The sequence below is a fragment of the Physeter macrocephalus genome, chromosome 2, assembly GCF_002837175.3.
Source record: "Physeter macrocephalus isolate SW-GA chromosome 2, ASM283717v5, whole genome shotgun sequence".
In the NCBI taxonomy this organism is placed as follows: Eukaryota; Metazoa; Chordata; class Mammalia; order Artiodactyla; family Physeteridae; genus Physeter; species Physeter macrocephalus.
In genome coordinates, this window is record NC_041215.1 from 79,224,814 (window position 1) to 79,247,773 (window position 22,960).

Here is a 22,960-nt window from a genome sequence, read left to right on the forward strand (position 1 = left end):
GGGTGATGTGATGTTAGGCTACTGGAAACACTACAAAGGGAGACATAAAAACATACAATCCAGGCAACAATTAGTATTTGGTTTGGATTCAAGATAACCCTCTTCATTAAGCCTAGACATTAAAAGAAAAATCCACCAGTATTTCTTTCAATAATTCTAATATTCTTATTGACAAACAAAACACCAATTAACATGACACTGGCATTGTAAAAGGTTGTAACTGAAGGTAATCCGAGTTTCCCTCTGTATACAAACACATAATCACATGGTAAAAAAGACCACATCCAAGAGTAGCCCTGGGACACTGCTATAGCAAATTCATTACAAGGGCATTCTCCACTACAACCAGGCATAAAATGGGGACACACACACAACACCCAAGGATATCTTCTCCATAACACCTGTGTAAAGGAAAAAAATAAACTTCATACCAACTTATTACATCACATTTAGAAAGGATTATTAACCTCTCAGTTAATGGCTTTATGAAAGCCAGAAATGGGCAAGGAAAGAATATAACTGGAAACAAGTGTGAAACTAAGGTGAAAACAAACTTAAGAACCACTCTTAGGCAAGTACTAAAGCTTCTTAAAATCTTCAAAGGAACAGTAAAGAACACAGACTGCAGATACAAAAACAATTACCTAATGAATTCCTTACAATGACAGTGTAAGTCTTATTTGAAATAACAGCCAAAATAACTTTTTTTTGAAATAAGCTATTATTCACTTTGTAGTTCACCAACATTTACGTAATAAATGAACACTAAATTTACAAGTTAAACTGAAATTCAGGCAATGCCTTTCACAATATTTACTTGTTCAATTTATTACACTGAATTACAAACGAAATAAGCAAATTAGTAATTCACAGGTTCACACAAATGTAGACTGGACACGTTAATATCTCACAAAGGTCTACTTTTTCTATACCTTAATCTATTACTAAAACTACACAACTTTTAATAATAATAAGTATAAAAGAGTCTTGCCATCAAACCAATTTTGAGAGTCCACTCTGTGGGACATTACAGGTGAGAATGGCTTGTGATTAGACCTATTCAGCTCTGTACTGAGGGTAACCAAACACTCTTGGCCAGGATCCAGGATGAACACCTATGATACTCTAACAAATTCTAAATTGAAAATATGTAAAGCAAATTTGCAGTACAGCTATTGGCTTTTCAATGCCCTTTTAATCTTAAAATGCCAAACTAGGGCTTCCCTGGTGGTGCAGTGGTTGGGAATCCGCCTGCCAATGCAGGGGACACAGGTTTGAGCCCTGGTCCGGGAAGATCCCACATGCCGCGGAGCTCCTAAGCCTGTGCGCCACAACTACTGAGCCTGCACTCTGGAGCCCGCGATCCACGGCTACTGAGCCCACGCACCACAACTACTGAAGCCCGCGCGCCTAGAGCCCATGCTCCGCAACAAGAGAAGCCACCGCAATGAGAAGCCCTCGCAGCACAAGGAAGAGTGGCCCCCACTCGCCGCAACTAGAGAAAGCCCGCACGCAGCAACAAAGACCCAACGCAGCCAAAACTAAATAATAAATAAATAAAATTAAAAAAAAAAAATACCAAACTAAACTAGTATAAAGTTGCATCTTATGTGTATATTTCCCCTTGGTTTTAAACACAACAGTACTATATGCAACGTGGTATCCTGAACTGAATCCTGGAACAGAAAATGGGCATTAGTGAAAAAAATCGTGATATTAGAATAAAGTCTATAGTTTAGCTAATAACACTGTATCATTGTTAATCTCCTAGTTTTGACAAATGTACCACAGTTATACTAACATTAGAGGAAGCTGGGTGAAAGGTAAAAGGTACCTCCCAGTTCTATCTTTGCAACTTTTGTGTAAATATGAAATAAACCCAAAATAAAACCTTTAAAAAGCACAGCTCCAAAAAATCTCTCCCTAAACCTCTCATAATTCCCAGCAATTTGAATAAAGTAACACTATCCAAGCACATTTTTAAGTGGGGAAAACTACTATGAAATCACTTAAATTCTTTCATTTTCTGAGTTGTCCATGTCTAAAATTCATCTTTGAACTGGAAAAATAATTTTTCCATTCGCTAAGGCAAACATACTCAAGCAGTCTTCCTAATTTTTACTCAGTGAAAAATGTTATGCACAGGTACCAAACATACAAAGAAAAAATGCTCAGACTGATTATGGTTCATGTTCATCTGGCGGGAAATGTGATGTCAGCAGAGATTTGGCAGTTCAGAGGAGCTGAAGAGGGATGGCAACAACTTCCCTACAAGTATTTGGCCACAGTAGGGTAAGGATGGAGACAGTATTCTATTCTTTGGGTGAGACTCATGTACACATACATATTTTTTACCTGTAACTTCCTCCTTCACTTCTCTCCTCCCCCAATCACTGAGCTGACATCTAAAAACTTGGTAAGTTGCAGTTACAAAAAGTGTTTTGTTCTATTTGAAAGATTTAAAAAGTAGAAGCAATCTGCTTTGCAATTTTACTCATGCAATGGTTTTTAAGATAAACTTTTTTTTTTGTGGCACTGTGGGCCTAAGGGGATATAGTTCATAAAAGAGGTTTACCAGTCCATAAATTTGTTTAAAAAGTTACAATGCCTCTCACATACATGATTTTAAGCCTTTACATTTTAATCTGCTTACAAAAGGACAAAACCTAAAGTCATACTTTTAAGTCATTAAATCTACTCACATCCCTCTACAGTATAATTTCAAACACTAAAATTACAAATACAATATTTAACAATATAGCTTAACATTAGCTTCACTTTTAATGCCTTGGAATACTAAGAATTTCCTGCAGACTATACCAAATATCAAACTTTTCTGTCCACAGTGACAATTCAAACTATCACGACACAAACCAATTCCCATAATCCACATTAAAAAAAAAAACACGCAAAAATGATGGGAGAAGTTTCAATTATTTTAATAAGTGAACACATCTACATGTTAAACTAACGCAACAACAAAGATTCATACAAATATAAAATTCACAGTAGTCCTAGAAACAGTTTCTAGCTAACTGGTATGAAGCCCTCCTGTAACACTGGCCAGCTCCTCCCCCTGCCCCCGACAAACTAAAAACCCTATAAAGAGAATCCCACCACATCTTATCAGACTGGCAATCACAATAAAATGAAAATATAGCTTTGCCAAACAAATTCAACTAAGTATGGTATGCATTAGCATTCATGTAAATATTGATATAATTCCACACACGTACTTTTGTTTCTAACACTGGTATACCTATTCAATTTCAAGAGCCAAAGTACTGAGTAACTTCGCCGATTTCAACGGTCACTTATAAACTCCATTTATGAAAAATTACTGTAAATTTAAGTAGTTCGCAAAAACTAAAATTCGACAATTTTGAATGGCCATCAAAAAAGCACTCAAAAAGTATTCAAGTGTTCATTCTTGTACACAAAAGAGTAATTCAAAGAGTAAACCTTCGTTCCTTTTTTTAAAAAAAACGGTTTAACACTTAAATCAGTAAGATCTAGTAACTTCCACCAGGAAAAGCCCCGAGTTCAAAAAATACTAGAAACTGAAGACACTGCCTCCGTAGCTGATACTATCTATGGCCGATAGGCTGTGCCTGAAATTTCCGTAGTGCTCGGCGAAGGACTTTTCAGCACTGATATGAATTGCTCTAACATCCATTTTGGAGTCCTCTACCCCCACCCTCTCAGACTTCATTTTGTAGTGAATTTGGATGGAGGTGCCGCAGCGACAATGTAGAGAAAGCCTGGTCTGGCTTCTAATCCGTACAAGCATGCGAAAGCGCAGGAAAGGGCGCCCTGGCCGCGCGACCGTCCCTCTCCGGGAAGGCGCGGGCTCCGGGGAGGCCTTTCGGGCGGGATGGCGGGCGCGCCGCGGGCCCGGGATGGCGGGCGCAGGGCCTCGGCGGGGGCGGGCCGCGCGCGAGACTTACCGCTCCGGCGGCGGCGGGGGCCCCGGCTGCGGCGGCCGCCTCCTCCTCGTCGTCGCCCGGCGATGGTGGCCCTATCTTGCTGCAGGTAGCGGCCAGCAGAGCGAGCGGTGACGGCTGAGTGTCCTACCCCCGATGGGCGGGTTCAGAGAGGGAGACAGGGGGAGGGGGTGGCGGTTAGGGCCGGGCCGCGCTCGCACAGGAAGTGCGACTCGGGCCTCGCAGGCTGCACCCGGGCGAGCGCCAGCCCGCGCTCTCCTCCTCCTCCTCGCCTCCGGCTAGCGCCCTCCGGCTCGCACGCACACGGACTCCACCGTCCGCGGGAAGGCGGGCGGCGGGCCGCGCGCCGGGCCTCCACCTTCCGCCCGGAACCCACCCCCGGGAGGGCGCAAGCTCCCACACACTCACACTCTCTCTCTCTCTCTCTCTCTCTCACTCTCACACACACACACACACACACACACACACACACACTCACACAAAAAGACGGCGGGCGGGGGAGCGCGGGCGGGGTCGGAGCGTTGGCGCCTCGGGCGGGCAGCTCCCGGGGCGGGGGGAGGGGAGGAGAGAAGCGCGGAGGGAGGGGAGGGGAGAGGAGAGGGGAGGAGAAAGCGGCGCGAGGGGGGAGCCGGGCCGGGGCTAAGCCGCTCCTCACCTGGGCCGCCGCCGCCACCACCGCGCCGTTTCCGTGCTGCTGCTGCTGCAGATACTCGCCGTGGCCGCCGCCAAAATGATAATAACATCTAACTCTTATTGGGAGTTTATTATGTGCCTGTCACTGTGCTAAGCAGTTTATATGCATTATCTCATTTAATGCTCACAGCAACTGTAGGAAGTAGGTACTATTATTATTATTACATTTTATAGATGTGAAAACTGAGGTTCAGAGAGGTAAGGTAGCTTTCCCAAAGTCAAACAGCTGAGAAATGGTAGAGCAAGCTTTCAAACCCAGCAATCTGATTCCAGACCCACACTGCCAAAGTGATCCCAGAACTGACGTGTCAACACTGCGTCAGAGCCTTGTCGTGGAGTCCCCTTCCCCTCCCCCACCCGCCCCCCGGCGGCGGCGGCGGCTACTCCCTCCTCCCCTCCTGCTGCTGCCCCCGCCCGCCGCTGCCTCTAACCCTCCTCCTCCTCTTTTCCTCCTCCTCCTCCTCCCCGCGCTGCCCCTGCCCCCTCTCCTCTCCTCTCCTCCCCTTTCCCTTCGCGCCGCTCGCTCTCACTCGCGCTCGCTCCTCTCGCACCGTCACTCACTCACACGCTCGCCCGCCGCCCGCGCCCGCACACAGGGGGATGCGCTCCCGGCGGCCCGGGCCGCCAGTCCCGGGCCCGGCGGGGACACTGCGTTGCTGGGGCTTGAGGGGTGGACGGTAGCTGGCGGGGAAGGGAGGGAGGCGGAGGGGAGTGCGGCTTTCTGCCTCTCACAGACACTCGGTCGCACACAGGGGGCCGGGAGCCGGCGGCGGTGGCCCCCGGCTGGCTGTGGTCGGCGGTAGCGGCGGCGGCGGCAGCAGCAGGGGTTGCTCTCTCTCGGCTTTACGTACCGGTCATAGTGTGTTTAGGGCACCTCAGGCGGGGCTCCCCGCCGCCTTACACATGGTGAGGAGCGAAGGCGGCGGCGGCGGGAGAGGATGCGGGAAGCGGCGGCGGACACGGCCGGAGCGGTCCGGGGATTTTTTTTCCTATTTTGATTGACTGTGCGGGAAACACAAAAGGTGGAGCCTCCAGCCCAAAAGGGGGGAAGAGGGTGACAGCCCGCCCGGAAGTTCCGCCCCTCTTCTCCGCGCTCATTCGCCACCACGCTCTTCGTAGGCAGTGCTCATTGGCCCGGATGCCCGTCCGTCACTTGGCCAGGCGGCGCGCTTCCTGTTTGCCCCCCGGGTGGAAGGGGAGAGACAATGAGCGGTCGTGGCGGCGAAGGTTCCCGAGAGCGGCTGCGGCTCGCCTGTTACCCTGCTGTGGCCGCCTAGTTCGCTGGCTGCCGCTGCCAGGCCGAGGCGAAGGCCTCTTCCACCTTGCAGGCGCTCGGAGCAGGCCCCAGCAAGCTGTAGGGGGCTGAGCTGGGGAGGAAATCCGTCCCCGGAGGATCCGGCTCTACTCGACGCTTCCTCCATCCCGGCGGCAGCCGGATCTCCCCAGGGCGCTCTCGGAGCCTCTGCTTCCCTGCGCTGCCAGGAGGCCGCCGCCGCTCAGCCCCGGGGCTGCTGCTGCGACCGCTGCTGCTACTGAGCAAACCGGGCCCGCCCCGCGAGCCCGGGAGGAGGGAGCTGGTATTGGGGGAGACACCCCCTCCGAGGCTGGAGGAGGATTTTCTCTCACACACGTTCAGCTCTTAGATTCAGTCTGAGCCATCTCGTTCCCATCCCCCTTAGCCCCTGGTTTCCCAACTAGTCTCCCACTTTTACGTACCCTTGGAAGCAGGCATTTTAAACAGAAAAGAAATCTCAATTCACCTCACAGGAGAGCTTTCATTCTGGCCAGTGGCACCAAAGCAGACAAATATATTTCATTTAATACGTAGTGCGTATATTCAAAGGGACACAATACTTTAAAAAAAATTTTTTTTCGGCCACATAATCATTTTGTTGCGCAAACATAAATTATTCCCTGCTTCTTAATCGTCTTGGTAACAAGTGAAATATCTGAAAAAGCCCATCAATAATTGCCAGCATTTTTAAAATAGTGAATCTCAGCGAAGTTTTTTTTCTTGGAACATTTTAGTTACACTTTAATTTAAAATCCCGTTTCGCTTACTGGTTTAGGTTAATACTCCTTTGCTCTTTGGCATCCTTGACATCTTGATGTCATCCTGGGTGGGAGAAATACTCAAGTTTTGTGTGTGTTGCCAGCTAAGAGACATCTCTGCCTATTACCTTTAGATCTAATTGCCAAGAGAGAGGCTAAGCTCAAGAGGTAGAAATGGTGTCCACCATACGCTTTTTGTTAGAAATCTGACTCCAAGAATTAGTGTTCCAACTGTGATTATTATATTTGTTTAGTAAATAAAGTTGTGCTGGGGGCTGGAGTTGTAAAGCCCAAGCACTTGAACTAGATGTTGTGTGCGCTAACTGAAAAGAATTTAATAATTCTTTTATGAGAGACAGAGCTTGCATCTCAGTTTTTATATTTTCATCTTCTCATAGGATCAGAAACATTGCATGGTTAATGGGCACTTAATTGTACAAAAGATGGAATTTCCAGGGAAATGACCTAAAAACCACAAACATGCAAAAACAAGACTGGAAATTCTGAATCTAAGAATGAAGTTGATGTCTTCTAACAGTGAGAACTTTTGTCTCATTAAGTGGAGGAATCCCTTTTTAAAGTAAATTGTATAAACCCTGTACCATTTTACATTTAAATTCTAAAGGAAAATTAAAGTGTTACAGAATAAGCTGATTTTTGAAGAAGAAAACGAGGGATGGGAGGCTTCAGGGGAGGACAAGTGAAAACAAGTGGAGTGGGAGAGAGGGAGGGAAGTCACAGTATTGTCACTCTTTCTACTTACATGGATGTAATGGATAGAGAATAGCTCTTTCCCTAGAAGAGATACTTCAGACATTTTCAGGTGTTTTTCTAGGAGTGGGGATGTGTTTTATGAGTCTAAGCATACTACCTCCATGCCCCTTTCACAAAGTCTTAGTCTAGCCACCCATAGAAAGCAAAGTACTTGGCCACAGAAATTCAGTTCATTTCCTCACTGATACCAATTGACAAATGGAAATGAAAAAATCATTTTCAAACATTTTTGGTCCATAGACCATTCTGACAAGATGCAAAAACACTTCATCTAATCTAACTGAAGAAATAATAACCTACCAGAGCTAACTATTCTGCTTTTAATGCAATGCTTTTAAGAGACACATATACCAAAAGTATCACTACTACATAATCAAATTCAGAGGACCTGCTCAGACCACACTGAAAAGAGTTATTGTCATGGAATATCTTAAGAAGACTGGAAATGAAGGTAGTCTCTGGAAAGAACATCTTTTCTTAGCTATTCCAGTACTGTAGTCAAATCTTGAAATACAATTTGTGTTAATTAAAAGATATTTGTTTTTCGGTAGAAGACGGCCTCTCAATGGCACTTACTGCTACATTACATAGGAACTCAGAAATTGCAGTTGCTTATCAAGAAGGGAAGCGCTGTGCTGGATATTATTTATACTTTCTCCTTTCCAAAGATGATTTGAGGAAGCTCTATGCTGGTCACTGTTTACATCACAGCAGGAGATCTGAATGTCACTTTATTTTCCCTTTTTCTCAATTTCCTTACTTATTTTTTTAAATCTTATTTGTGTTTTTTGTAAGTTAAATCCTTTGGAAACCGTGATGAATGTCAAAGGGCCTCAAAGACTTCTATAGACCCACTGGCATGACATCTTCACGCATCTTCAATCCCCTTTTTCTCTACAAAGAGAAGAGGGCACTAAATAATACTTGATTCACATATGCAGGAGCCTAGCCATTCTGTGTTAAAAACAGCGACAGCCCTGGTTAACTGCACGACAGCTAAAGGGCTCTGCCCTTTCCTTCACAGCCCCTACTGCCTTTCTTCCCTTCTGAACATCTATTAAGTGAACAATATTAAATTGCCAATATTCACCCATTTTTTGTCTAAAAAGGTGGCAATTTTGTATAGTTCCACCTAAGTCAATGTCTATTTAACATAAAATTTGTTGCTATGATTGTGAACCTCCTTTTACCCACCTCTGAATCTCTTTAGCTTGTGTACACTGGATTTCAAGAATCTTCAAGTTTGTTCTACTTATGTAATCACTATCCTATTTCAGAAGCGTTCTAGTTGACATTGACTAGGTGTACTTAACCCCCTTCATATTTCATATCTTCCCTATTTTCTCAAAAATAAACCTCAAAAGCTGTGTCTCCTGTCTTATTTTTACTTAGTCTACCAAAAAGGAGAGCTTTTTGAGCTTTTGCTATGTGCCAACTCCTTTGTATCTTTAATCCTCACAGCCCTAAAAGGTAAGTATCATAGGTTCATCATTGTATAGATAAGGAAACTGAGGCTAGCAAGGTTTTCAGACTTGCTCAGTGTTATTTTCAAATAAATGGCAGAGTCAGGCTTCAAACCCATGCATCAGTCTCACCAATCAACATATCAAGTCTTCTTAAATGATCAACTGAAAAGACTCACTTACCCGTTATGTAGAAAATAAAGAAAAGAGAAAAGATAAAGGAAACAATAAAGTAGATCAAACATACATATTTATAAGGAAGATCATTTTTAAAGCAAGTCTTCTTAGAATGTGAACTCCTTGTGTTAGGGGTCATATATTTTGAATGCTCTAACCAATACTGAACACGTTGTGGATGTTTAATTAATACTAAGCAGAAAGACTGTCACAATTATCTTGTAGGAAAATGAATGATGAATTTAAGAATTACAATTAACCAATACATACTATATGATAAAATTTCTTTGACCTTATAATAGTTCACCTCTTTCAAGATCAACTTCCCCGAGTTAGACTCTCATTTTCATTCAAGCTCCACACCAATGATATCACCATGGTACAAAATGACTGATATTTTTACAATTCAAGAAATCCCATTCTTTTCATTCAGGCTGTTGACGTCCCTGCGTATTCTAAATTTTCTAAGTATCCGTAACACTTCTGAAGATCTTCATGTCAGTCCAGGAAGCTTAGTCTACTGCCATATTTCTGAGTTGTTGCAATTTTCTAAGAAAAGATGGATTATGCATTTCTACCTTGTTAATAATCTGTCTTAGAAGAATATAATATAAAGTGCTAGAAAGTATCTTGTGAATTATCTTTCTTAGAATAATATAAAAATGCTAGAAATTCTCTTGGTTGTAAGTTAGCAAACTTATGAGGTAGCTTTACTTAAAAATATTAACACTTAAAAATATACTTTAGGGACTTCCCTGGTGGTGCAGTGGTTAAGAATCCGCCTGCCAGTGCAAGAGACACGGGTTTGATCCCTGGTCTGGGAAGATCCCACATGCCGCGGAGCAACTAAGCCCGTGCACCATAACTACTGAGCCTGTGCTCTAGAGCCCGCGAATCACAGCTACTGAGCCCACGTGCGGCAACTACTGAAGCCCATGTGCCTAGAGCCCGTGCTCTACGACAAGAAAAGCCACCGCAATGAGAAGCCCGTGCACCGCAACGAAGAGTAGCCCCTGCTCGCCGCAACTAGAGAAAGCCCGTGCGCAGCAACGAAGACCCAATGCAGCCAAAAATAAATAAATAAATTTATTTATTTTTTTAAAAAAAGATTATTATAAAAAAGTATATATATATATATACTTTAATAATACTTAAAAATAAATAAACCTGATGCCATTAAGTTGTGGTGTCCCTCAATGATGAACAATAACCTTCAACATGAAGTGTATTCATAATTTATTTCATGATTAAATCTCTATCTTATAATGGAATTTTTTGTTTTGTTTTTTGTTTGTTTGTTTTTGGCCACACGGTGTGGCTTGTGGAATCTTAGTTCCCTGACTAGGGATCAAACCCCAGGGAACGGCCGAGGCGCCGAGTCCTAACCACTGGACTGTCAGGGAATTCCATTTTTCTATCCTTTAATCCTATAAGCCAGACAGATCTACCAACTATTCTCAAAAAGAGCCAACAATGCCCAAGGCCTAATTAAAGAATGAAGTGGCAGAGAGCAAGTTGGATAGAACTGTAGAAAATATTGAAAACAGTTTTTACCTGCCTTGAGGAATAGAATTTTTCCAATTACCCAAAAAATGGCTGAAATGCTGCACCATGTCATCACTCCACTTCAACTGTAGAGTCGAGTAAAAAAATAAAAGCAATTATACACACACATATATTTATTATATATATTTATATATTTATTATATATACAAATGTGTGTGTATATATGTACATATTATATACAGTAAAATACACAATGGTTAATAAATTATGGTATATTCATTAAATAACATTTAAAATAAATGAAAGATGATTCATCATGGATAAATCTCAAAAAATAATAGTGAGTGAAAAAAAGTTATAGCAGGATAAAGAGTATACCACCATTTATATAAAGTTTAAAACCATACCGACTTATAGTCTATACTGTATATGGATACATGTGGAGTAAAACTATAAATCTTGCATGGGAATGATAAATACTAAATTTTAAATGTTGATTACCCTTGGTATGGAGAGAAGGATGGGATCTGAATGGATTTCATATTTCAAGTTTTTCTTAAGCTAGGCTGAGTATACTATCATTATGATATTGTTTGCCTGAAATATTTCATAATCATTATTTTAAACAAACAAACAAAAAGAATAAATTAATACATGAGTCTATGGCAGAGGTATTAAAATAAGCATGCCCAGGCAGCTGACTGACTGAAGGAGTGGAGGGGAGGGAGAGAATGATTCACATATGACTAAGTTTTCCAGCTTTAGTAACTGGAAAGATGAGCTGGGAATAAAGAATATAAAAAATGGAATGGGTATGGGACAGACAATCATGAGTTTGATTTTAGATGTGTTGAGTTGGAGGTGCTAGCAGGATATTCATGAGATATCCAAGTTTACAGACTATTGTAAACTTGAACTCATAGCTAAAAAGAGAAGCAAATGCAGGGCAGGGATTTGGGTGCCTGTGAACAGAAAATACATGTATTGCTCTCTGCCCCCTCCCTACGCCCCCAGCCCCGTTCCTGGCACAGAGCTCCTATCACTCTTGTGATTTCCTAAGTGATAGGAGCACTAGGAGAATCTTTTGTTCAAATATTTGGTCTTTGACCCTGGATCTTGACACAGAGCTCCTAAATCCCTTGGAATTTCCTGGATGATAGGAGTATCTTTTGTTCTAATGAGCTGACTTCGAGTGGGCTCCTGGACGGGGGCCAATCACTATAAAGACCAAGCCATGATTAGAAACTTGGAACTTTCAGCCCCACCCCCTATCCTCTGGAGAGGGGCTGGAAAATGAGTCAATAATTGGTCGTGCCTATGTGATGACACCTCCATAAATATCCCTAAAGTATGGAGTTCAGAGAGCTTCCTGATTGCCAGATGCTAGGAAGGTGGCATGCCAGGAGAGGGCATGGAAGCTCCTAACCCCTTCCCCAAACCTCACCATACGTATCTTTCATCTAGCTGCTCATCTATATCCCTTAGGGTAAATGTGTCTTCCTGAGTTCTATGGGACATTCAAGCAAATCATCAAACCCAAGGATGATGTTGTAGGGACCCCAACTTATCGCTGGTCGGTCAGAAGTACTGGAAACAATCTAAGACTTGCAACTGGTGTCTGAAGTAGGGACAGGCTTGTGGGGCTAAGCCTTTAACGTGTGAGATCTGACCCTAATTCCAGACAGTGTCAGAACTGAATTGTAGGACATCCAGCTGATGTTGGAGAACTGGTTGGTGCGGGATTAAAAACACACATCTGGGGACTTCCCTGGTGGTCCAGTGGTAAAGAATCCGCCTTCCAATGCAGGGGATGCGGGTTCGATCCCTGGTCAGGGACCCAAGGTCCCACATGCCAAGGGGCAACTAAGCCCGCACGCCACAACTACTGAGCTCGGGCACCTCAGCTAGAGGGGCTGTGTGCTGCAAACTACAGAGCCCACGTGCTCTGGAACCCATGCGCCACAACTACAGAGCCCACGCACCCTGGAGCCCGTGCACCACAGCTAGAGAAGAGAAAAACCGGCAGGCCACAACTAGAGAGAAGCCCAAGTGCTGCAATGAGGAGCCTGCGTACTGCGACGAAAGATCCCACATGCCTCAACAAAGATCCTGCATGCTGCAACTAAGACCCGACACAGCCAATAAATAAATAAATAATTTTTTTTTTTTTTAAACCACACATTTGGTGACTAGAAGTGAAGTGTTCTGAGGATTATGACTGTGACAGTAAAAAGAGAAACCAGGAGTTTTTCCCAGACAAAGCCCTTAACATCTTCACAGGCCTCTGTCCATTCTCCAAACATGAATAAGTCTCCCATCTTTAAAACCCCTCTATGTAACCCTGCAGTTTTCTCTAATTATTGTCTTCTTTCTTTCCTTTCCTTGTCCAAGGTCTCAATAACTTGCTATCTACCTACTGCCTTCCTAATGCAATGCTACATCAGTTTCTGTCCCTACCATGCTACCTGAAATTGCTCTTAAAGGTCTCCAATGACTTCCTTATTGCCAAATCCATGGATTGTCCCTACCCCGATTTTCATTCTTTTTCAGCATTTGACACTGTAAACATTGCGTCCTTAAACTTTCTCCTCCCTTGAAAGGTCATCGGCTTTCTGGTTTTCTCTCAAATGAGTATTTCTCTATATCTTTGCAATGCTGTCCAATAAAACTATGATGAGGGAAACATTTTGTTTGCACTGTCCATTACAGTAGCCACTAATCACACGTGGCTAGTGAGCATGTGAAATGTGACTATTGTGACCCAGGAACTGAGTTTTTAATTGTATTTAATTTTAGTTAATTTAAATTTAGATGGCCACATGTGGCTAGTGACTACCATACTGGACAGTGCAGGTTTAGGGTTTCTTTCCCTCCTTCCAGCTCCTAAATGATGAACATTACTCCAGACTCAGGTTTTGATTCCCTGAGCTTTTCTTTACAAGCTCATCCCCTGGAAGCTTGACCATTCCTGCAACTTCAGCCATCTCTAAATTCAATTCCAAATCTCTGTAGTTGTCTCCTGTCACCTGAGTTCCAGTTCCATAACCTCAAGCACTGTAAATTCTTCTGGAATGTCTCACTTTCACCTCAAACTCAGAATGTTCAAAGCTAAACCGATAACTTTCTACAGAACCAGCTCCCCTCTCCCTTGTGACATTCCTATCTCTGACAGCAAGGTTCTCGTTTTCTCAGATGCCCATACATGAAATTGCCTTTGACACATTTCTCTCTTCCTTCTCTCACTGGCAGCCAGTTACGAGGTGCTAACAAGTTTTCCTGCAGAATCTCTCTCAGTTACCCTCTGAAATCACAAAATTTATTGAACCCTATTCCATAAGATACTGCTTGGTCTCTACTGCCAAGAAGCAGATAATCCATTTAAGAGACAAAAGATAAATATACACAAATCCAGATAAAACAGAAGAGAAATAACAAAGTCTAAAGTCCACTACATACATTGCTAAAGGAGTATCTTCCAAATTCAGAAATCACTGAGGCTTAGCTCCTTCTGAAAGAGATCAAAGGGTGCTTTGCCCTGTCTGGACTTCTGTAGCTCTAGATGGTACTCCAGACTTTCCTGCGCCCTTCTTTTCTGCATCTGCCACCAAATTAACCTTCCATTGCCTCAAAAACGTTAGTGATTCTCATGATTTAATGCATACAAACCGCTCACTGCCCTATGTGTGTAATCACTCCTACCCCTGAACGTTTACTCACTCTACCACCAGGTTTGTCCTGCCCTCTCGCCTGTGCTCTTGCAAATTCAAACAAGCTTTTAAGCCTCAGTTCAAGTCTAAACCTCTTCCATAAAGCCATTACTTCCAGCAATTAGTAATTCCCTTGCTTTTAATTTTCCAAGACACATAGAGTATGTACCCTTAATATTACACTTAATTCATGACCACGTTGTCACCACTGTTTCATGCCTACATGTTTTGTGCCCCAGCATCATGTCTCACCTTTCTTCTTCTTGTAAGCAGTGATTCTCAAGGAAGGAGAGGAGTATGATTTGAAAAGAAAACAACTCTTCATTTGTCCCACTGGGACTTTTTTTTTAAAGGTATGACATTAACTTATTTGAATTTCAAATATTAAAAGAAAATGTTAGATTTTTATGCTTTATCAAAAGAGACATGTTTGATATAAGTTCAGGAAACAATTCTATTTGTTGAGCAAAGAGAAGATAATCAACAAACATCTATTAAACGGTTCATTGATTTCAATACACCGCGAATTTGGATTCTGTTAAGATGAAAGTCTCAGACATCTTATTTTCATGGAGAAACTGCTAGTGATATGACCTGCTGATTGTAAAGGGGCCACAAAACTAGCATTCACCAGCTAAACAAATCATCACAAACTTGTAAGGAAATCTTTAAATGTTTTTATTATATACCGTTTTGATATATATATATATAAAATATGTGCAATATATATGTAAATTATAAAGCATAATAAATAATAAATTAGGTGACTCTACCACCTAATAAGATATTTCTGGTATTGACAGACTACCCAGAATACAAATGTTCTCTCATCCCTGACAGCAAATGTCACTATTTTCTTTTTTTGAGCCACACGACGTGTCTTGTGGGATCTTAGTTCCCCAACCAGGGATTGAACCTGGGTCCTTCGCAGTGAAAGCTCAGAGTCCTAACCACTGGACAGCCAGGGAATTCCCAAAACATAATTATTTGCTCTAATTATGTATATTCCAGTGAGGTTTTTTTGCGGTACGCGGGCCTCTCACTGTTGTGGCCTCTCCCTTCGCGGAGCACAGGCTCCGGACGCGCAGGCTCAGCGGCCATGGCTCACGGGCCCAGTCGCTCCGCGGCATGTGGGATCCTCCCGGACCGGGGCACGAACCCGTGTCCCCTGCATCGGCAGGCGGACTCTCAACCACTGCGCCACCAGGGAAGCCCCAGTGAGTTATTATTTTAGTCTACTACATTAAAAATACACTTAATGTTTTTACTTAGAATATTAATATTTAAATTCTATAGTCAATATTCCTTTCTTACTCATAGCATTTGAATTATTTTATTTCTAGCATGCTTATTTACTCACCTAATGAGTTTTCATTCTTTTACTCTATTTTGAACATTGTGATTTCATATTACTGTGAGATAATCTTTCTACTTCATATTTCCTGCCCCTTGAATTGAATAAGCCACTTATCTGCTTCTGTTCCTAGTCTACTCAAGTCTTTTCATTCCTTCTTTCTATTGACTGTCTCTCCCTCTCGTTTTGTATAACAAGCTTACTGGATGTTCCTTCTTCTAAGTCACTGACATATAAAATGAATAAAATTGGTCCTAATATTGATCCCTAGAGCTTTGTAATCCATCCATTCCAAACTATTCCACACTTTGATATCAAAGTCAATGTTTAATCTACTTAAGTAGTTCATCCTTACACCTTACTTCTCTAACTTCCAGATTAGTTGTTTGTATAGTATTCTTTTCATGGTGCTTTATCCCAAGTAATTGGTTCATGGCTTCCCTCAGCTGATATTTGTTGTTAGACCCAGAGGTTTTTTCACATAACTGAGGCAGATAAGATGTGAATTCATGCTGACTTTTTAAATTAAATCATAACTTTCTGATACTTTCAATCAATGATTTCCTACAGAATTTACCAATGTCTTGTCCTCCATGAAATTTAAACTTAATAATTCTGAATCTTGTACTCGGGAGAAAAGGAATATTTAGGAAATGAACAATAATTTAATGAAGTTTTTATTTATTATAACTGGTATAGACATAGTCCGTTAAGTATTTCAAGTCACCTTTATCTTGATTGATGAATTCAAACATCTATTAAGAATCAAGAAGAGGATATTTGAATTACAATTGTAAAAAATCTAGTATAGTCCAAAATCCATAGAATTGTGCCTGAAAAGGATGTTTTACTGTATGTAAATTTTACCTTAATTTTTTAAATGGGAAGAAAAAAGTAAATAGAATCTTCACCTTTAAAAATCTAGTAGAATACTGGAGTGAAAGACTCTATAAGAACAGTACAGGGACCTGTGCATAAAGGGGTTCAACCAATCATGGAAACTTTTATTTTTTTTTAACTTTTTTTTTTTTTTAAACCCCACATTTGTTTATTTATTTATTTTTGGCTGTGTTGGGTCTTCGTTTCTGTGCGAGGGCTTTCTCTAGTTGTGGCAAGCGGGGGCCACTCTTCATCGCGGTGTGCGGGCCTCTCACTATCGCGGCCTCTCTTGCTGCAGAGCACAGGCTCCAGACGCGCAGGCTCAGCAGTTGTGGCTCACGGGCCTAGTTGTTTCGTAGCATGTGGGATCTTCCCAGACCAGGGCTCGAACCCGTGTCCCCTGCATTGGCAGGCAGATTCTCAACCACTGCGCCACCAGGGAAGCCCCCGTGGAAACTTTTTTGAGAGGAGATGAGAGCGTATGAACAAAGGCTTAGAAATGAATATTTCAAAAGTAAGTAAAATCTATGGATAAAGCAATGGAATGAAAGAAGTACAAACTTTTTAAAATTTATTTAATGTATACTAAAAGTGAATACATTAAAAGGCCACCTGCAAACAAATATCTCTGAAAACACAAACAGCAAGATAATAAAAAAAGATGAGTAGTATATATTTCATATGTAGAAAGTCCCTCTCCCAGGCAAACCAGGATGGTTAGTCACCCTACAATGTTAACATCTTATATTACCCTGGTACATTCGTCAAAACTAAGAAACCAGCATTGGTGAGTTACTACCAACTAAACTCCAAACTTTATTTGGATTTCACCTGTTTTTCCACTAATGTTCTTCTGTTCCTGGATCTAACTCAGGATACCACATTGTGTTTAGTTGTCCTGTCTTCGTGTCCTCTGACCTGTGACAGTTTCTCAGTCTTTCCTTGCTTCTCACAACCTGGACTCTTTTGAGGAGTAATTGTATTTTGTAGAATGCCGCTCTCAATTTGGGTTTGTCTGATGTTTTCTCATGTTTAGACTGGCGTAATGTTTGGGGCCCTAATTTATTTTTAAACTCTGCAATGTCAGTGCTTATTTTTATGGTTACGTTAGTCCTTGTGGACTTTAATTTCCTCAGAACATCATTTTAATTTTAAAAGGGGATTAAATCACTTGTCTAAGAGTAGGAGTGAATTTTTAATTCTAGAGCGAGTTCTCACATTACTGTTCCACAAAGAGCAAAATCAAATTGCTTCAAATTCAAAAAATTCTTATTTAAAATTTGAAAATGATAGAGCTCATTGCCCAAGTTACCTTTGAAGCCATAAGGCTTCTTCCACTGGCACCATCCTCAGGGGATAAAAATATACCACTGTTTGGTTAAATATACAATGCTATGAAGGTTTATTTTTCTATTTATGAAAAGAAAATATATTCTCTGTAGAAAATTTATAAAACAGAGATGATGAAAATGAAGAAAAATTAACTGCAATTCCACTACCCTAGAAAAACCACTGGTTATAACTGTTAACTTTCTTTTAGATCCTTTTAGTCGTTTTCTCTATCCATCAGATTTTCTTTTGTAAAAATTGGATTATACTGTTATATGCTAATTTTTTTAAAAAATATTTATTTATTTATTTTTCGTTGTGTTGGGTCTTCGTTGCTTCGTGCAGCCTCTCTCTAGTTGCAGCGAGCCGGGGCTACTCCTCATTGCAGTGCGTGGACTTGTCATTGCAGTGACTTGTTGCGTAGCACAGGCTCTAGGCGCATGTGCTTCAGTAGTTGTGGCACGTGGGCTCAGTAGTTGTGGCCCACAGGCTCTAGAGCACAGGCTCAGTAGTTGTAGCACACAGGCTTAGTTTCTCTGCGGCATGTGGATCTTCCCGGACCAGGGCTCGAACCCGTGTCTCTGGCATTGGCAGGCAGATTCTTAACCACTGCACCATCAGGGAAGTCCCGTTATATGCTAATTTTAATTAACTTTTAAAATTTGACATATTATGAATATCCTTTTATATAATTAAATACCTATGACATCATTTTTAATACCTGAGTATTTCATAGTATAGGTATATTATTTAACATCCTTGTAGCTAAATAGTTACACAGATCCATGATAATTCCTTAAAGTTAAATTCCTTTTCTTTTTTGGCTGCGCCGTGCAGCTTGTGGGATCTTAGTTCCCCAACCAGGGATCTAACTCGTGGAAGCACAGAGTCCTAATCACTGGACTGCCAGGGAGTTCCCTAAAGTTAAATTCCTTTCATTGGACTTGCTGTATCAAAGGGTACACACAGGGCCTTCCCTGGAGGCGCAGTGGTTGAGGGTCCGCCTGCTGATGCAGGGGACATGGGTTCGTGCCCCGGTCCGGGAAGATCCCACATGCTGCGGAGCGGCTGGGCCCGTGAGCCATGGCCGCTGAGCCTGCGCGTCCGGAGCCTGTGCTTCGCAACGGGAGAGGCCACAGCAGTGAGAGGCCCGAGTACCGCAAAAAAAAAAAAAAAAAAAAAAAAAAGGGTACACACAATTTTAAGGTTTCTGATATGCACTGCCAAATTGCCCTCCAGTTTATACACTCACTAGCTTCTTACAAAAGTAAGTACCCATTTCTCACATACTCACCAACTCAGTTTCTATTTTTATTTTTAATCTTTGCCAATTTGATAATCAAAGACATGGCTTTTTGTTTAAGTTGAAATTCTTTGATTACTAGGGAGGGTGAGCATTTTTATATAGTTAGTACCATTTGTATTTCTTATACTGTGCATTATTATATTATTATACCCTTTATCGAGGTATTCGCCATTTTCTTCTTGATTTGAAAGTGCACTTTTTGGGAGGTGGGGGCCAAACCACACAGCATGCAGGATCTTAGCTCCCCGACCAGGAATCGAACCCGTGCCCCCTGCAGTGAAAGCGCAGAGTCCTAACCACTGGACCACCAGGGAAGTCCCGAAGGTGCACTTTCAAATGACATTAAACTTCTCTTATATATGTTTCAAACACACTTTTCCCAGTCTTTAACTTGTCTTTTAATTTTGAAATTCAGAGGCGTGAAATGTTCTCAGTTGTTTTCTACCTTTGATAGCTGTTTTTGGTTTGGGGTTTGGTTTTGGTTTGTTTTTAATATCGAGCTCAGTCCTGAATCCTGCCTGTCCCTATTCAGGGCACATCATGCGAGTCTAGGCATCCTGTAGCACAGCAGTTTCAGCACAGGTTGACATGTTCCCTTTCCTAATGAAGCAATGCCCTGAGTCCTCACAACCCCAAGCTTTAGGAGAGGAAAAAAAGAAACAAAAAAGAAACGAAAGCAAATTCAAAAGCACACTGCCCTGAACACTGCCAAATTCAGGCTGCCACCAACCTCCAAGGAAATAAATTCCAAAGATAGTAGTAACTCTCAGTTAAAATTAAAAAAAAAAAAAAAAAAAAAAGCCCACCTCTTAAGACAAATCAGCTCCCAAACCTCAAAATCATCTGTTTTAGAAGCTTTAGTGTTGTGCAGAGTAAGGGTCCCCAGCCCACTGTTTGTGAGCACCCCTGCCTTCAAGTCCTTCTCTGGGGCTCCTGGCTCCTTCTGCACAGGGAGGAGAGCCTGGGCTCCGAAGTCAGGCTCAGGGAGGCCAGGAGTTCTCTTCCTGCTTTCCCTTCCTCTTGCCTAGAATCATGGCAATTTCAAGGCAAATGTCAGAACTGAAAGTTATTAGAAAGAACCAGAAAGATTTAAAAGCCTTCTTCTCCCCCTCCCTTTTTTTTTAAATGAAAACATTTAAGACAGCAAAAGTTTTACATTAAATTTCAGCCAAGAAAAAACAAATAGAAAAGAAAAACATAAGGCAAGAAGAAGGCCTGGTTCACAAGACAGTAGACATGGTCGCTTTTGTGTTGTGAATCAAGGGGTCTCAGGAAGGCCTCCTCCTCACACATTCCCCAGAATACCTCCCTACCACAAACTCACCATAAACGGTTCCTTTCTGAAGTGCCTGACCCAATACCCAGATAGAGTGGGTGTTTGTGAGTAAATGTTAGAAACGTAGAAATTCCTGGGAAGTACTGGGGTATATGAACTAGGTGTTTGTCCTCAAGTCGTCAGAGATACAGATTGCCCTCCAGAATAAAGAGGTACCGTTATACCCCCAGAGTAAAGTTCTGCTTGATTTGCCCTTTCCAGTTGAGAAGGGGATCCTGATGGGGACAAGAGCCCATGTAGCTTTGATTAAAGTGGGAGTAGGAACTGGGACAGGGTGCTGCTGGTGCCTGAAGCACATGCTTACCCTGCCCATCAGGTAATCCAGCCTTGGTCCTGAGGGAGATACCACAGTGTTGTTCAGTGGTATTAAAAATAGGAAAGGGGACGCGGTTTTTACCCCAACCTACTCACTACTCCCAGAAGCCAGTCTAATTCTGAAGCTGCAGATCAGAACCACTCAACATTCAGCCAACAACCCTAGGTCACATCCCTGATTCTAAAAGGTTCCAGCCCAGCTCCTGCTCAAGGAAGTTGTGATAGAGAAATATTTTAACACTTGTAGACTGCCTGCTTTCTAGAGTTTCCTTGTTGGTGACCTTATTTTGCCATCCAGCTGCAATATTAATTCAGCATGGAAGGGGAGTGGAGGGATGTCCCAGCTTGAGCCTAAGCTGGGCTCAGAGCCAGGATTCAGATTTGTCTAGGCATGTCTGATGCACTTGCCAGGCAGGAGTTTCTCAGCACAAGGGATGGAGGCTCACAGATAATAGCATCCTAAGGCAGTGAGCGTGGAAGGACACATCACAGGTATCAGAATCACCAGGGAAACTTTTAAAAATATGTACACCCTGCACAAATGCATTCCCCATTCTGATAGTGTGTGTGTGCGTGTGTGTGTGTGTACACATGGGTGCACACTAGCAAGGAGTACTGCTTTGGAACCGAAATTGGCCCTCGGAGTTACACAGGTCAGCCTGCACCAGGAGCACTGAGGACCCCAGAGAATACAGCGTGGCTTTCGTATGTGAAAGCTCCCGACACATTGCCAGCAGGACCCTGCTGTGTAGCTCTGAACACTGATGGCTTCCACACTTCAGGGACTGTCTGCATCAGGAATTCTTAAACTGGAGACCATGGACTCCTGGGAGTCCAAGAATAGGCTGCAAGTGTCCATGAACTCTTGAAAACTGCATGCAACTAACTGGGTGTATATGTTTATTTCTCTGGAAATAGGTTCTATAAGTTTCTCAGATGCTGAAAAGAGGATATGATTCTCAGATGGTTAAGAACTGGCAAGTGCCAAAAGAATACTGGGGCAGGCAGATTGGGTAAGGTTTAGAACGCCACTATAGTAGATTTGGACCAAAGCCAGAAAAATACTGTTTTTTCAGTTACCGTGACTTATTTTTACCTTGAGGCATCAGTGACCTGGTGAAACATTGAAAATATGAAATCCCACCTATGCTTCAAGCCCACCTCAAATACCTGCACCTCCTCCCCAGCCAAAAAGTATTGCTCCCTTGCGTGAGCCTTGTTGGTGTACCTCTCGAAACACTGAACACTTTCCCCCTTGTATTTTAGATAGGCATGTGCATACATCATGTCTCTTCTACAAACTATAACCTTTGAGAGTAGGTATCATGTCCTACCCATCTTCTTTCTGTCACTGTGTCCAACATAGCATATTTACTTAGTTATTACTGGATGAGGGAATGAACAGATCACAAATCCATCCTATCTGCCAGACTTTTGTACTCTCTCTACTAAAAGCAACTAACCCTATTTTCTTGTAAATTATGCATTTTGAATGTATTCCTTGTAATTTATATTGTCGTAGTTAATTGATTTACTTCTTTACACCTTATCAAATATTTACCTGCTTTATCTGTTTACTTGGTTGTAAATTGCTTAGAGGGCAAGGATCATGTATAACTCGAACTAGGTAAACCCACATGCCTCTTGGGAGGAACACACAGGGCTAACCAATGAGTTCAGTGCCTTGGCCAACACACCCAAGAGGAAATCTTTCATAAGAAGACACAGACTCAGATGGAACAGAGGTTGGTAAAAAAGAAAAAAGCAACTATTAACAGGAACTAAGCAGAAGAGCAAAATCATCAGGTTGTGGAACTGAATTATAAAGAGGAGATAAACCAAAGAGAACAGCCTGAACCTGCCTGAGGAAGAAGAGTGTGAACCAGAAACAGCCCTGCCTCAGAGGAGGTATGGCTGGACAGCAGTTCAGAGCTTTGGCCCTGGCTCCATGCAGGTTCTGCAAGAGCTGCCAGGTTTTTCCTAGCCCTGTTACCCTATTTGGATTGTTCCCTATTTGTGTCAGGCTTTTCTTGTGTTCGAAAAACGCTGACTGCCATTATTATATGTGCAATGATGTTAATGAAATTGTTTTACGAAGTTAAATCTGTTTTCAGAGTGGAACACA

At 42.3% G+C, this 22,960-nt stretch overlaps 1 protein-coding gene across 1 annotated transcript in view; it reads right to left on the reverse strand.

The window, feature by feature from the left end:
* The window catches only part of SP3 (Sp3 transcription factor), a 60,841-nt gene extending 54,783 nt beyond the window's left edge, over positions 1–6,058 (reverse strand). The window contains exons 1-5 of the mRNA XM_055079263.1: positions 5,743–6,058; positions 5,539–5,639; positions 5,203–5,496; positions 4,600–4,716; positions 3,948–4,070 (exon numbers count right to left, since the gene is read on the reverse strand). Of these exons, the coding sequence (XP_054935238.1) occupies positions 3,948–4,070; positions 4,600–4,716; positions 5,203–5,496; positions 5,539–5,639; positions 5,743–6,058 (951 nt within the window). The remainder of the gene's footprint in view (positions 1–3,947; positions 4,071–4,599; positions 4,717–5,202; positions 5,497–5,538; positions 5,640–5,742) is intronic.
* Positions 6,059–22,960: the final 16,902 nt, after the last annotated feature.